Source organism: Phaethon lepturus, unplaced genomic scaffold (genome assembly GCF_000687285.1).
Source record: "Phaethon lepturus isolate BGI_N335 unplaced genomic scaffold, ASM68728v1 scaffold54647, whole genome shotgun sequence".
Classification (NCBI taxonomy): domain Eukaryota; kingdom Metazoa; phylum Chordata; class Aves; order Phaethontiformes; family Phaethontidae; genus Phaethon; species Phaethon lepturus.
The window spans coordinates 30,170-44,706 of NW_010552186.1; the positions used below are offsets into that span (position 1 = coordinate 30,170).

General features: G+C 36.0%; 1 protein-coding gene across 1 annotated transcript in view; it reads right to left on the minus strand.

The window, feature by feature from the left end:
* CEP120 (centrosomal protein 120kDa) overlaps positions 1–13,436 on the minus strand; it is a 32,872-nt gene extending 19,436 nt beyond the window's left edge. The window contains exons 1-10 of the mRNA XM_010291132.1: positions 13,305–13,436; positions 11,922–12,119; positions 9,572–9,799; positions 9,110–9,317; positions 7,813–7,926; positions 6,379–6,556; positions 3,872–4,021; positions 2,839–3,021; positions 429–525; positions 187–339 (exon numbers count right to left, since the gene is read on the minus strand). Coding sequence (XP_010289434.1) covers positions 187–339; positions 429–525; positions 2,839–3,021; positions 3,872–4,021; positions 6,379–6,556; positions 7,813–7,926; positions 9,110–9,317; positions 9,572–9,799; positions 11,922–12,104 — 1,494 coding nt within the window. The 5' untranslated portion in view covers positions 12,105–12,119; positions 13,305–13,436. The remainder of the gene's footprint in view (positions 1–186; positions 340–428; positions 526–2,838; positions 3,022–3,871; positions 4,022–6,378; positions 6,557–7,812; positions 7,927–9,109; positions 9,318–9,571; positions 9,800–11,921; positions 12,120–13,304) is intronic.
* Positions 13,437–14,537: the final 1,101 nt, after the last annotated feature.

Consider the following 14,537-nt stretch of genomic DNA (forward strand, 5'->3'; position numbering starts at 1 on the left):
TCCTTAAGAGTATGGGAGATATTTGTGTACATCTTAAGTTTTTATATTATATATGAGAAAAATTTAGTTCTTACTTGAAAGAGTGGCAAAGTTTAAGTAAAAAGCAGTTAGTACGCCTCTCAACAGTTCTGCTAAAGCTTCTCTGGCAGTCATGCAGTTTAGGAAATAAACAGAAAGAGTAAAAACCTGATTTTCAAAAATGTCCTCTTGCATTTCCTTCCACATTTCTAATTCCAGTGCTGCTTTGTATTCAAGAGTTTCTCGAGGTTCTGGATGGTTTTCTGGGGCACAACGAGGCTGAGTGTTAGGGACATGCCGCTGTTGACCAGCACCTATGCACTGATATAAGAAGAGTGGATTTTTAACTGGAAACCCAACTTTTCAAAGAACTGTTCAAGGAAAAAGGGTAAGATTTATGTAAAATTTACTTGAGAAGAATCTGACACCAGAACTTCTTGCATTTTCACAAGCCCGTAGTCTTCCAAAGTGATAGCATACGAAAGCTCTGCTATTCTGTTGCCTGACCTATAAACAGCATTAGAATGTTATTTTAATGAAAACTGTCTTAAAAATACAGGAAGCGATTTGTAAGACAACACACAAAACAGTGAAGTTGAAGTGCTAAAAGGTTCCATGTAAGCTCTGAGATTCTAAACAGTTGCCTACGTTGAGAGCCCAAACATGCTCTGCCATGTATATTTTTTTAACTTAGGAACTTACTTATATATCTACAGTAAGCTTTCTGACTTCAACAGATAACTTGCCATTGGGAACCTATTTAACTAACAGCTTGCTGTAATATATACATCCCTGTGACAAGAGAATGATCCAAAGTTGTACCTGCAGTCTTAAATCTAACAAATACACCTATTGAATACATTACATCACTGCTGACTTCGTTTTAAGATACTCAGTGAATTTCCTTAGCCTTGCTTTTTTCAATGTTAACAGTAAGTTTCTAGTTATCCACAGTATAATAAGTCACTTAGCAAGTCACTTGTGGTAAGCCATCCATTGATTACTAAGAAACACCTTTCTAGAAGCTTCAGAAGAAAGAACTGACAACTTGAAATCCACTTATAGGTTAAATATCTATCTGCTCTAGTACCATGAAAAAATGTCTAGATAACAGTATTTTAATGAACTAAGTTGTAGTTTCTAGTTTCTGCTTAAGTAGAACAGTGTCTCTGGCTGTGTCATCTCTAATCATAGATGAAATATAGTAGACAAAGGTAGTTTTCTGCACAGAAAGTTATTAAGAAGGGGCATATGCACAAACCATGTAACTGAAAGTTTTCACTAGTCTAACATGAAGGTACACTGCAGTGTAGACCTGTACATGGTCAGAAAAAACACTATTATTTGAGTTATAACTACTCAATGATGCAAAGGCAATTACACAATCACTTGAAGCCTGGAAGCTGTGGCAATAGATACCAAGCCATTTGCAACAAAAGGCTGCAGAATTAACACTGGTTGTAGTTTTCACAGAAATTCTCTTCCAGCAAATATAAAGAGACAACACTAAAATATTTTTTACACAGTTATTGGCAAGAAAAAAACTCCCAAATATTTATTTGGTTTGGGATTTTGTAGTTCATGTAACTTAACATAAATTACTGCATTACATTCTTACAACTTTTTACCAGTCACTGACTAAAAAACAAAACAAGATTCAAGGTAGTGGACCTTAGAGATGTGAGTAATTAAGTCAGTTTAACGTATCAGTGTAAAAAGAACATTACACCAACAAGGGCAAAGCCAGAGAGGTATAAGCACAGCAAAATGCAGACCTGATTACGTTCTGAGAGTGCCATCTAGTGGCTATTAAGTTTTGTGCAAAACCAGGTTTCATTTTAACAATCTTGCTATTGATGAAAGTGTGAACTTGAACGTACAGGGAGGTCATAAAGTAACTCTCCACAGAATCAGGGCATGCTGGCTTTCACACAGAAAAAAGTAAACAGTCAGAGATCAATTTCCTATCAACTGGGAAGTAGGAAGATATCAGTCTTCGTATCAGTAACCTGAAGTTTCCCGTGTGTCAAAAACAGCATGTTTTAATTATCTGTAGGATTAGAAGTTGAAAACCAACCTCAGTCTTAACAGCAATTGTATCTATTTCTAAAGGCATAAGCAATCTCCATTATCATACAGAAAAAGATAAGGGTCTAGACACTGATAGCTAGCACAGTTCACATCTTCAACAAGGTACAGGACAGAACCAACTCTAAATTAAGTTTCGTCATATACTTAAGAAGTAATGTCACCCCTCCATGAAAATGAACATTTACCTTCAGACAGAATATTAACTAGCAACACTGCTCCTTCTGATGTACACAAGCTCAAACCTCCACTACTACCACAGACTACCATCCTGAAATAGGAAACCTCTCCACTCTATGGATATATCTGTCCTTCTAACTTCACTGAAGTCAGCTGCATCTAAAAGCATACTATGGAGAGTCTTAACTATTTTGTAGAACATCAGCAACTTTTTGTAATTGTTAAGTTAACTTACTCAGGAAAGTGCCTCAATAACATTTTTTCACATTACTTATTTCTTTAATCTGTCTGTGAAGCATACCCAAGATCATGGTTGTATAAAGATTTATTACAATGACTCTGGTAGTGGTGTGGGGTTGCACAATATGCCTGTGGCAATTTAACTTTTACCCTCTTGGATGCCTACTCTCACCTCCATATTGCAGTACTCTGCAGCCTGTTGACCTATTCAAAAAGGTAAACAGGAAGAGCTTGCCCTTTTCCAGGGAAATGCTAAACAAACAGTTCTTCAAAATTTGCTACAGAGTAAGTAATTTTTTGAAATAGTTATACCCTTGCGCTGCTGTGACGCTGACTGTTTCATTACAAGTCTGACGCCAGCATTGTTCACCATTACCACCCAAGAATCGGGTTTTTTCTGAAGCCAAAACATTTGAAAGCTGAAGTCTCGCCACTCCTAGAAGCAAGTCTTTCGCTGTTTTATCCTTGTGCCATAATTCAACCAGCAGAGGTAATCTGAAACAAAGAAGTGATTTTAGTGTCAGAAATCAAGAGAAAAGAGGAAGCATTCCTATTAAATTGGGAAAAGGACCTAAAAGTAACTTTCCAAATCAGTGATGGCCATAATTCCCAAACAATGAGATGAGTTTACTGCATCTGACTCAGAGGAATGAGACTGACTGACTTTTTATCTTCTCCACCACCTATGCACTTTTGTCAGATTATCATTCCTGACTCCAAATATTAGAAAGGACAATGCTGCAGTCAAAGTGATTGAATAATCTCAACAGACCTAGATCATCTATAAATACCTATACATAAATTTTAGTCACTGCCACTCAGAATACCTCCACCTCTTCTTTCAAAATATCATATATCATATCATATCATATATCTTTCAAAATATATCATATATCAAGCTTAATCAGTTATTGAAAACTGGTAGTACTACTGGGAAAATGGTGCCAGAGTCCTCAGTGCTATACTCAGCTTCTTAAGTGCTTGCTGTATTTTCAAAGATACAGTCATCACGTATTAAAAATAAAGAACTTACCTATTCCATTTCAAGTAATATTTTGTTAAAATTATGCTATCAACCTCTAATTTAACAACTTACAGTAACAGCACTTGTTTCTGGAAGCAATGATCCCTATACAAGTACTCAAGAGATAGAAGTATGAATTTGAGAATCACTGTCTTTAAATGTGAGTGAGAACCTGGAAGAGCAGTGTATTAAATATTCATTGGCACTAGCACTTGAATTCTTTACTAAATTCTCAAACTGTTGATACTAACTAAAAAATTTGAACTTTGCAACAAAAAACAGAAAAACTGTAATTAAGATAAAGAGAATGCAAGTTACCACCTGAAGAATGTATCTCGAAGCTGATGAGGTATAGTTGCAAAGTCAAATGCACAGTAGGACTGTGGAAGAAAGACTTCCATGTTCTTCCTGACTTCTACAGGTGGGCTTGTCATAATAGGTGCTGCACTGCCAAAAAATGGATACGAGTACCTAATAAAAACAATAGCAAAAATAATCAAATAACACTTTTTTCTTATGCCTTCTGCAACAAGAAAACCAGTTTAGACTACTTTTACTGAAGCACGACATATTAAAGTTACCAAAATTTGCACAAGTACATCTAACAATAGATTTTAGTTCTCAAATACTCATATGTTCTCATTTATTTCAGCACTGATTCAGCTTCATTTATATTTTCTGTTATTTTAACAAAAAAGCTTTAATAACCTGTATGTTCACAACCATATGAATTAATCTTTAATTAAAATTCTGTGATTATTAATATAAAGTGAGCAGAGAAATAGAAGAAAGGAGTATTATATTCAGATATAGTTATAAATGTTCTCAAGTAGCAATCTACATTTATAACTAAGACTGGTCTGACATACAATAATTGATAGCTAAGTACACATATACACAGTGTCAGAACCATTTGAAAATTTCAGTCACATTTGAATTTGAATTCCCACAGTTTAGTTGACTAAAAGGAAAGTCAAATCACTTTACCAGTATGATTTACAACGTGGCCTGAAACTACTCTACTGGCACAATTGTATGATAAACTATAAAGAGCAGGCCAAGAACCTCTTGAACTTTGCTTTGCTCAAATTGATGATGCCAGCTGTCAGCAGTTACTAATAAAATAAATGTGTTATCAAATGCTGACACTTACAAAATTCCATACTTAACTGCTTGTGCAAAGTTGTTTGAAGAGCTTGTTTAGTCCTGAATGAAATAGTGCTCCCAATATACAGAGAAAAAGTAATTTTTTACCCTGCAAATTTTCTTAGCATTTATGTATTTGGATGTTTTTATCTTTCAGTTTCTTTCCATATTCATCACTGACTGTAGTAACTGAAGCACATGAAACAGCAAAACCTATCTGTTGTCACTGTTCTGAAGAAAGTTATGTTTTTTAATGTTATGTAAAAAAGCTTTTACATGACAAAATTCCATCCATTGCCCATTGTTTTCCACATACTATTTTATAATATTGCCTATACAGAAAACCAGTAGTGATGCAGTCTATACTAGTTGTTTTAAAATATTCCCAACCCCACCGTTTCACCCCAGTTCAAAGAAAGTTTAAACTCCAAGAATCATCAACACAAATAGACTTCCCAGTGACCAGTTAAAACTGTATCAAACCAAATTCTGTCAGAACAACAAATCCAAAGCAAATGCAGATGCACCTCCACAGCCACAAATATTCAACCCTTTCAAACCACACCACCATTTAAGATATGCTTCATGATGTGCACCGAAAGGGCCCTAATGGAAACCAAAAGGCAAACTGTAAAAACTTCTGTAAACCACTATGAACCACACATAAGCCATCAGTAACTATTATTGCACGAGTAGGATTTCTTTTTTTTTTTTTTCCCCAACTAAATTGTCACTGTATCTATGAACTCTTGGTTCTAAACTCTAAGGAAAACCTAAACCAAAACACAGTTCAAAGAAGAGAGTTTCTCTCTTCACTGGCAACATTACAAAAGCCAACCAAATCCCAACATGCATACTCGTTTCAATACCCTTACTGTTAATTGGTCCTCTACCTTTTTAGTTCTTATACCTCCAACTTAGCATTCACCTCCCAGCTAACATCTGCTTATCCTCCAGAAGTGCTCCCATGCTTTTTTTTCATGTTGACATGAGTAGCAAACTAATCTCTAAGCAATTGTTCCAAACTAGTACTGGCAGTTTTCAACTTTTGCTTCAGGCACAAAACTCACGTATCCTTGCCTTTTTTGTAACTCCATAAATGAACGTAACAGAAGATGCTATTTCTCCCTACTAAGCTTTGGTTCTTGTATGCACAGACTATAAAAGAAACCCTGATACTAACTGTAAGAATGATAATGCATTTACTACATTGGTTTTTCATTTTAAGACTAGAATGTGCTTCCTTTAGATTCACTGTCACACACAAACCAGGTGACCTGTCTCTTACTAAAACACTATGAGGAGTTCTTGAGGGAGACATGGAAAGCTACAGAAATCACTTCTTCAATCAGTTGAAAACGTAGCCAGAAAATAAGGAGACAAATAATCCTCGTTCTCATCTATGGACTGAATGCTGATCTGTGTTATCTGAGCTCAGATATTCAACTGAGATTTAATACAAATTACAGCACAGGTGAAGTGTTATATACTATCCTTAATGCTGTAATGCTCAGAAGTTCAGTGAGAAGTCAGATGAACATTCTAAGGTATTTTGTTACTGAAAAATCAGCTGCATAAAAGGCGTCACGGAGCATACTGCCAGCAATCATTCAAATTATGAAAGCTTTGCATTAGAAACCTATTGTTATTACCAAGAATAAGATCAACAAAAAATATTGTACCTTAAAATGCAATTTATTGGAAAACCAACTTCCAGACCACGTACACTTCGTAAGTCTATTGAAAAGCAAAAATGGTGAGAGGCTGCTGGAATGACAATTTTCTGTGCTGACACAGGCTCAGAAGAACTAGATGCACCCACAGGATTGGGTTGAGATGCAGCTACTGGACCATCGTCAGCTGAAAACACAGAAGATAATTTGTGCACATTTTAAATAATCTGTTCTGCCCAAAATAACAAAATATATTAAAGATCAGTCTCACATTTTAAATGCAATTAGAGATAGGTTGCTTCCCCAAGAGATTCAACTCCTTTTAATATAACCTAATACAATGAAACATAGCCACTTTATTTGTAAATTACTGCTTCCAAAGAAAAAACACCAAAAATCTGAATATACTGTAAGTCTTCTAAAAATAGTGTGTAGTATTTTTATTTTTTTATTTATCTCCAAAGTTATGTAGGTTTATGTCACTGAAGAAAATTTTAGACTAAGATCCAAGGTATTAAATTCTTCACAGGGATGCTATAAGACTTCTGGTTTACATAATTGCTCCTAGCCAATTTGAGGGCATGCAGAAGAGGTGGGCTTACAAAAAAAAAAATTTTAGTAACTTAGTTGCCTTTTAATTAACTAACCTCTTTAGTTTGGGACTGAAAAAGAGAGAGCACAAGGTCAATTACAGAGCTTATGGAAGGCGCATCAACTATTGGTCCCAAGCAGAAGTTTAGCTATTGAAATGAACTAAAAAGCCCTAGCTAAGTCTGTAAAGTACATCTGCTTATGCCCTTTGATCAAAACCCACCTACTCTGACACCCATTTTATAATTTAGGAAGCAGAACCTACTGCTTGAACATGCCTGTTCAATTGCATCCAGGCTTCTCAAGTCCTTACACAGTGACCCAACACTGCCTTCAAGGAGTAACAGATCAAACTACAAGCTTTACAGATAGAGTCTCCAAAAGGCATCCTCCAAAAATGTTTGAGATAGTAAAGCAGAGAAAGAGGCAAAGGAACTGTCAGAAAGACTCAACTGCCTTTGTAAGTGTTCGTTGTTCTGATACTCATTCTTCATAATTATCTAAAATGTTTCCATTTTTATTATTTTTAAAGAAATGTATCACTGCTAGCATTTACTTAATTTTTTTCCTGCTTCTTCAAGTGTTTTATTTACATTAACAGTAACAGTACAAAAAAGAAAAATTCAGTAACACTTCGTCACCAGGTAGTCAACAGAACATAGGAATGAAATAATTTTCAGCCATTCAGGTAAAATGTCACTGATTGCTTGGTGCAATGGAATGACTGAGTAGAAGTTTAAGGCTGTCACAAACAAGAGAACATAAAATTGCATACAGCATACTGTTAAAATTCATTTCAGTTGCTACTATATTCAAATTTCAGTGTACTACTTTTCATACATTTTTCATTACTGGAATTTTGAAGATCCGGCAATAGAGGTGACTTTGCTCTGCTCTGCGATTTGAAAACTGGAAGTTCTTCAGCATACTGTTTGTTAACCTGTTGGCAAGACTCAGCCACCAGCCCTGAAAGATAGATGTGAAATGACATGTTTTACATCTTGCCAAAACGACGAATTATAAACTTATTATTACTATTAATAAAAAAAGCACAATCCTAGATTTCTTAACTCCAGATTCAAACTAGTTGCTGGCTTCACAATACTTCTTGATACATTCTATATAAAGGACTTAATCCTTGCTTATGTAAGACCAGTTTGGATTAAAAGAAAATTTGGCTGAATTAACAGACAAATCCTAAAAGCATGTTCTAGGACACAGATCTTCCTCTACAGGACTGGGTGTCTTTAGGACCAATCTCAAAAGAATAGTAATTCATATCGCATTAGAAAAATAATCATTCTGCTTTATTCATAAGTCATCTCCTAAGATTGTATGTTCAGTAATGTTTAGCAAACTAACATTATTTCTTCCGAGCTTTACTCTATCATTGTAATATTTCTTCCTCTCTCATTTCTGTTCAACTTCTCCACAACCCAATCCTCATATAAAAAACAAAATAAGGGAAGTCTTACAAGGCTACATGGGCTACCAAGTCCCTGCAAAAGGTTAACGTAAAAATAAACAAAAAACAGTTTCTTGGTTTTGCCTAGGAATCTGTACAGTATGAACATTTGTTTTCACAATTTATTATCCACACAGTAAATTCCTTAGAAATCTTAAAAATCCCACATTTCCCCTTCCTTTCTATTTAATAAATGTGAACATTAGACCATTTCATCTCATCACTAAGCAAGTCAGTTTCTTCACAGCTATTGTACTGATCCTTCACATTGAGAAACAACAACAGTAATGTTTGGAATTCCCTGAATTTGACAATCTGATGACCATAAGTGTCACTTGTAACCTATATACCACCAAATCTCCAGTCTAAGTCTTACAAGTGTTTTCAACAACAATCACATTCAAGTTACATTTATTCTCCTCCTGTTACTTGTTCTATGTAAATTATAGAAGAGTTTGGGTTCGAAGGGACCCTTAAAGATCATCTAGTCCAAGCCCCCTGCAATAAGCAGGGACATTTTCAACTAGATCAGGTTGCTCAGAGCCCTATCCAGCCTGACCTTGACTGTTTCCAGAGATGGGGCATCTACCACCCCTCTCGGCTTGCCTGCGATTTGTCACCACAGATGAGCAGTACATGATCCAAGACCACACAACAACTGGGAAAAAATTATATACCACATACCCCTTTTCTTTAGTTTTGTGCCTTTTTCAGACTTAAGACTTTCTACTTCACTTTCTGTTGCTTCATCTTCTGTTGAAGAAGAGTGGTCAGCTTGAGATGGGACACTCTGGGATCTCTGCTGCAGGCTCTTTGTTTTTCCACTAATAGGTGAAAGAACTTTCTTCTGTGGCTGTTCAGGTTCAGTTGGAGTATTTAAGGGAATCAAAGGCTGAATGAAGTGATATAGTTTTCTTATTGATCATGGCTTGTACTGAAAATTTCTGTCTACAACAGTTTGAGATTATTTTCGTGACATAAAAAAATGAAGCAATGAAAGGATATTAATATAAAGCAACTTACCCTTTCACGTTTTCTTTTACATGTTTAACTGTCAAATATGATTTATATGATAAAGAAATACCTTTTTTTTTTTAAATGAAACTGCAACAGTGTCTAAACTAACAATAAACAAGTAAGCTATACCTGGGCACTCAAGCTCTCCCTTTGCAGAATTACAGATACCCCAACAGTAGGAGCCATATCCAAAGGCAACTGCGGCAGTTTCTGCTTAGCTCTATTGGGTGGAACAAGGACAAATGCTCCTTCTATTGTCACAGGATGTTGATCCATCTCCACATTTCCTTTCTTCATTAGTCCAGACAGGGGTATGTCAGTGCTTCCAAGAGACTGGTCCCCACAGCAAAGATGAATCTGTATATATACAAGAGTGCTAGAAAGTAACTGGCATGTGCATTTTCATTTGAACAGTCTGTTCACCTTCAACTAAAAGAAGCATAAATACAAGAAATTAAAATGATCATTCCTAATCTAGTCCCTGTATGCTGTAAACAAGTGTTTTGAGCAGTACTAGAAGAGCCATGAAGTCTCAGTATTAAGCAGGTAGGATTTGCCCAGTGCTAGCACAGCAGCAGATCACTGCACTGCCCTTCTGAGGGCCTGCCACATCATCCCTTCTAGAGGACAAATTCAACAGTCTGTAGCTTCTAACCACAGCACAAATTCTTCCCCTTAATATATAAGCACATAAAATGTGTGACTGCCAGGTAGAGAAGAAAAGTTACTTGAAAGCTCAGCCTTTGTGCATATATTTAGCCAGCACTTAAATAGCAAGGGTTTTTGGAATTAAGTAACTGTTCTTAATTCCTGGTAAGAATCATTATTCCTTTTTCAAAATTTGACTCTGTCTTCCTTCCACAGCTCAGTATTTATACACTCAAGTAAAAGATGGATTTTAAAAAACCCAACATACTCTAAGGTAATTTATTTTTCTCAATGAAACTTGTATACCAACTTGCTCTTTCCCAAGTAACAGTCACTTCTGTTCTGTTTTCGCAGATCAGAACACTGTATTCTAGCTCCTTAATATTTTTTACACTTAATGAAGACTTTAATGCTAAAAGGTGTCATCTGCCAATATACACACCGAGATGTGTATGTATGTACATACACACATATATACACACAAATATAATCATACACAATGTATCTAATACACACACCCCTAGTCTGGCAGCTAGCACCTTTTATGACTTGTAAGTCATCATTTTCAGAAAAATATTTGTTAAATATTAAGGATCAGAATACAATACTGATCCTGCATTCTTTATTTTAGGAAGCTGAGTGAGAAGTCAGAGAAAGGAAACTGTCAATCAAGATGTCGAGCTGACCTCACAACAACTATTGTTCAAAAAGTTTTCATTCAGGAATGTGACATGCATAATTCTTCGTTTGTGTACATATAGATAGGAAATATTTAACACTTTGTTTCAAGATCATAGACTAAGACTAAATTCCAAATACATCACCGCATATGTTTGTCCAAAAACTGTCATTAGAAAAATCTTTAAAGTTGAGACAAAAAAACCCCCTGAAACAATATAGATTTAAACAGAAATATTATTAAACCACCTGGATAACAAAACTAGAACTGTCTGTACAAGTTGAAAAAAATAACTTGAAAAGGGTCCAGATCCAAGACTTGCATGTATAATTAAGAGTCTTATTTACCAGCTGTGTTATTAGAAAACCTATAGTACCATCCTTATTAGAAACCCTATGCTACCCTCCACCAAATAGTCTCTTGTTTTGTAGTGAGTTAAGAATGAGCCAGATGCAGACTGCCATGAACACTTCCAATACTACCCAATATTTAGAATCGTCAAATCATTTAGGCAGGAAAAGACCCTTAAGATCATCAAGTCCAACCATAAAACTAACACTGCCAAGTCCACCCTAAACCACGCTCCCCATTTAAAGGCATAGCTAAAGATAAGCAGTATCCCTTAACAGCCCAAATATGGCTGTAGTGTATTTAAAAATAGTATTTGGCTAAGGAGTGGGGAAAAAAGCCAGACCTCCCTTATTATTCACAACGAGTTCTGAGAACAGTGATTTTAGAACTCAGGCAAGAGTAACCTGAGCAGCTGGTGTGGGTGAGGTTACAGGCAGCACAAAGCTGGACTGTAGGCTGCAGATGGTCTGATCGCAGAGCTGGTCTCAGAGCTCAGAGCTCTCGAGAATGCCACATCAGCTCTTTGGGAACACCATATTTCAGCAATACCTTTTATCATGACGTGTATGCAGATTATTATAGCGACCATACTAAAGAGACTGCACTCCATCTGAGCTGGGAAACTTGCAGCTAGGGTTTCCCTCATATCAGCAAGAGAAACAACTTATATTTGAGCCAAAAATACTGTCATACAATCTAGTTCTGGAAAGACAAATGCTCTCCAATTTCAGGTTGAGACTTATTCTATTCCTTTTATTTTGATCATTCATTTTCATTCACATTTGAGAAGAAACTGCTTACCTGCAATTTTGACTGTGCACAAAGATAAACTTGAAGGACATCAGCTGTACTACGTATTCGAACTGAAGCTCTTTCTGGTTCGAAGTTTGGATTAATTAAATCAGTGAAAGCTTCATTCGTGACATCATTTCCCAGTAATGAGTAGTAGAAAAAAAACTCAGGCTGTCGTTCAGGAAGCTTCATAGTACTAGGAACTAACTAAAAAAGATGCAGAAAAGAAGAACATATCTCTTTCGTTACAGTGACAGTAATCCTTAAGCATTAGCTTGGAAATTAAAGAGCTTAGTGTGACCTCAAGCTACCAAGCAGCTGACCTAAATCCTAGCTTGCATTACACAGGTAAAAGTAGAGAAAAGTTTTATATTAATACTCAAAAAAAAGTCTTACTTTACAAGCATACCAATAACTTGCAAACTGACCCATTTTGAATTGTTTTTAAGATTTATCAGCACCAAGGGCTCTAATGACATCATATATTCAATAAAGTTGAGCACTGCACAAATATTCAGAAATAAGCACTGCCTCCACAAATAATGTAAATAAATAATGAATATTAGATGCGGAGTTATACAATAACTTATGTGATTGAATAAGGCACTAGAATAGCCAGAAGCAGCTACCTCATCCTGTAGGCACTGCAACTGTGAGTTCAATGTCTAAAAAGGCACAAGCTATGCCAGAGTGATCACAGCAAATTTACTTTACAACGCCCTGCAATTCTGACATGGAAAATTAATTTCTCTGAAGAGAGATGACAAGACTGAGAATTTATCATGCACTATGAGTTTGTGATCAATTAAAATCATGCTGGCTTGCAGTTTTGACTTTCACAGTAACTTGGGTGTACCCGTATTTTTAAATCAGAAAATGTTTCATTAGTACAGTAAAGCATAAGCACTGCAGCTGAAGTGTAAAGCTGAAATAATCACATATAACATGCCACTTCATTCAAGCTAATAAGTCCTTCCCTTAAGCCACATATAAACTCTACCGTTTCATGTACCTTACAGATCTGAAGGTATTTCATCTTGTTGGAATGTCAGCACATGGGCATCACACTGAAGACTGATATTATCCACACACATACTTTTTATACTATATGGTAACATAAATGTACGCATTTCATAAGAGTGCATTACTTAAAGTAAATGCAATTTTAGTGTTCTGAGAGAATTCCCATCTTTCATCTGTAATTTGCCATGTAAGCACTACATAAAGTTTTAAAATTCAAATTAACATATTAATTCAATATGGGAACAAGGCTATTTACTGCAAGAAACTTACAGTCAATAAAAAAATTGTAACTAGAAATAGGCATGGGAGGGCAAAGATACAAATGTAGGATAGTACTTCTTTAAAACTACACATAGCAAGGAAACAAACCTGTTCCAACTGTGTGGCAAATGCAATGGTTACAGACAACACAAAGTATTCTTTGCAATACTCTGCTGGTCCAATTTGATGATAGCCCTCTTCTTCATTCAAGACTGGTACAATACTTTTAGGGTCTAGTCCAGAAAGAACGTCAGATGCTAAGAGAAAAGAAAAAAATTAACTTGTGACCTTAATTGTTGCAGGAATCTTATATATAATTGTAATTTTACCTTTAATTATTGTATGTGTGGCAAAAAATGACCAATAAAGATCCTGATGCTTGGTTCCAAAGCATTTCAACACAGAAAAAGTCCCTAAGTATACTTAGGTACAGCCACAAAAAACACTTCTGAAATTAATTTCTATTCAGTGGGCACAGATGTTATTTTGAACACTATCCTAGAAAGAATGCTAAAGCGTATTTTTATGTAATGTTACAGGGAGTAACATTATAGTGACTGGAATTTATTTCATTAGGTTAGAGTCTACCATGCTGTTTATTTTACTTATCAACGAAAATGCAAGACACTTAACTGTTCAGTTGTTGAAAGGATGTAGGATGTCTGTGGAGTGAGACCTTTGGAATCATTTAAGATTTTTCATCTTAAGCCTTCAGTCCATAAAATAATACTTGTCTTCTGGTTTACTAGTTTCTACTCTACAGTGCAAGTAATTCATACATTTCAAAGCACCTCAGGTTACACCAAACAGTAATAATCACACAGCACTTTTAGTTGTGAACCAAAAGGCTCTAATTCAAGTACTGTAAAGTTTTGACCACTTAGGTCAGTGAAGCAAAAAAAAAAAGGGATATGAATCCTACAAAGAAAAAAACTTTTCCTTAACTATCTGACTAGACCAGAACTGGGTAGTCTATCTCAGTCATACCAATGCTTGGAACATGAATTTTAAAATTGCAAAAATCCAGACTTTTTCCTCCATTGCCTAAATATGGTACTGACTAATCTTGAGAAGACAGAAGAAAAGGAAAAGCTGACTGTATTGAGTTTGTGTGGGAAGGTTTTGGTAGCATTGGGGCTGCAGAGGTGGCTTCTGTGAGTAGGTGCTAGAAGCTTCCCCTGTATCTGGTAGAGCCAACACCAGCCAGCTCCAAGACAGACCCACTGCCGGCCAAGGCTGAGCCCATCAGCAACGGTGGCAGCACCTCTGGGGGAGCAGAGTTAAGAAGTGGGGAAAAAACCTGTTGGCTGCAGCAACTGCAGCTGGAGAGAGGAGTGAGAA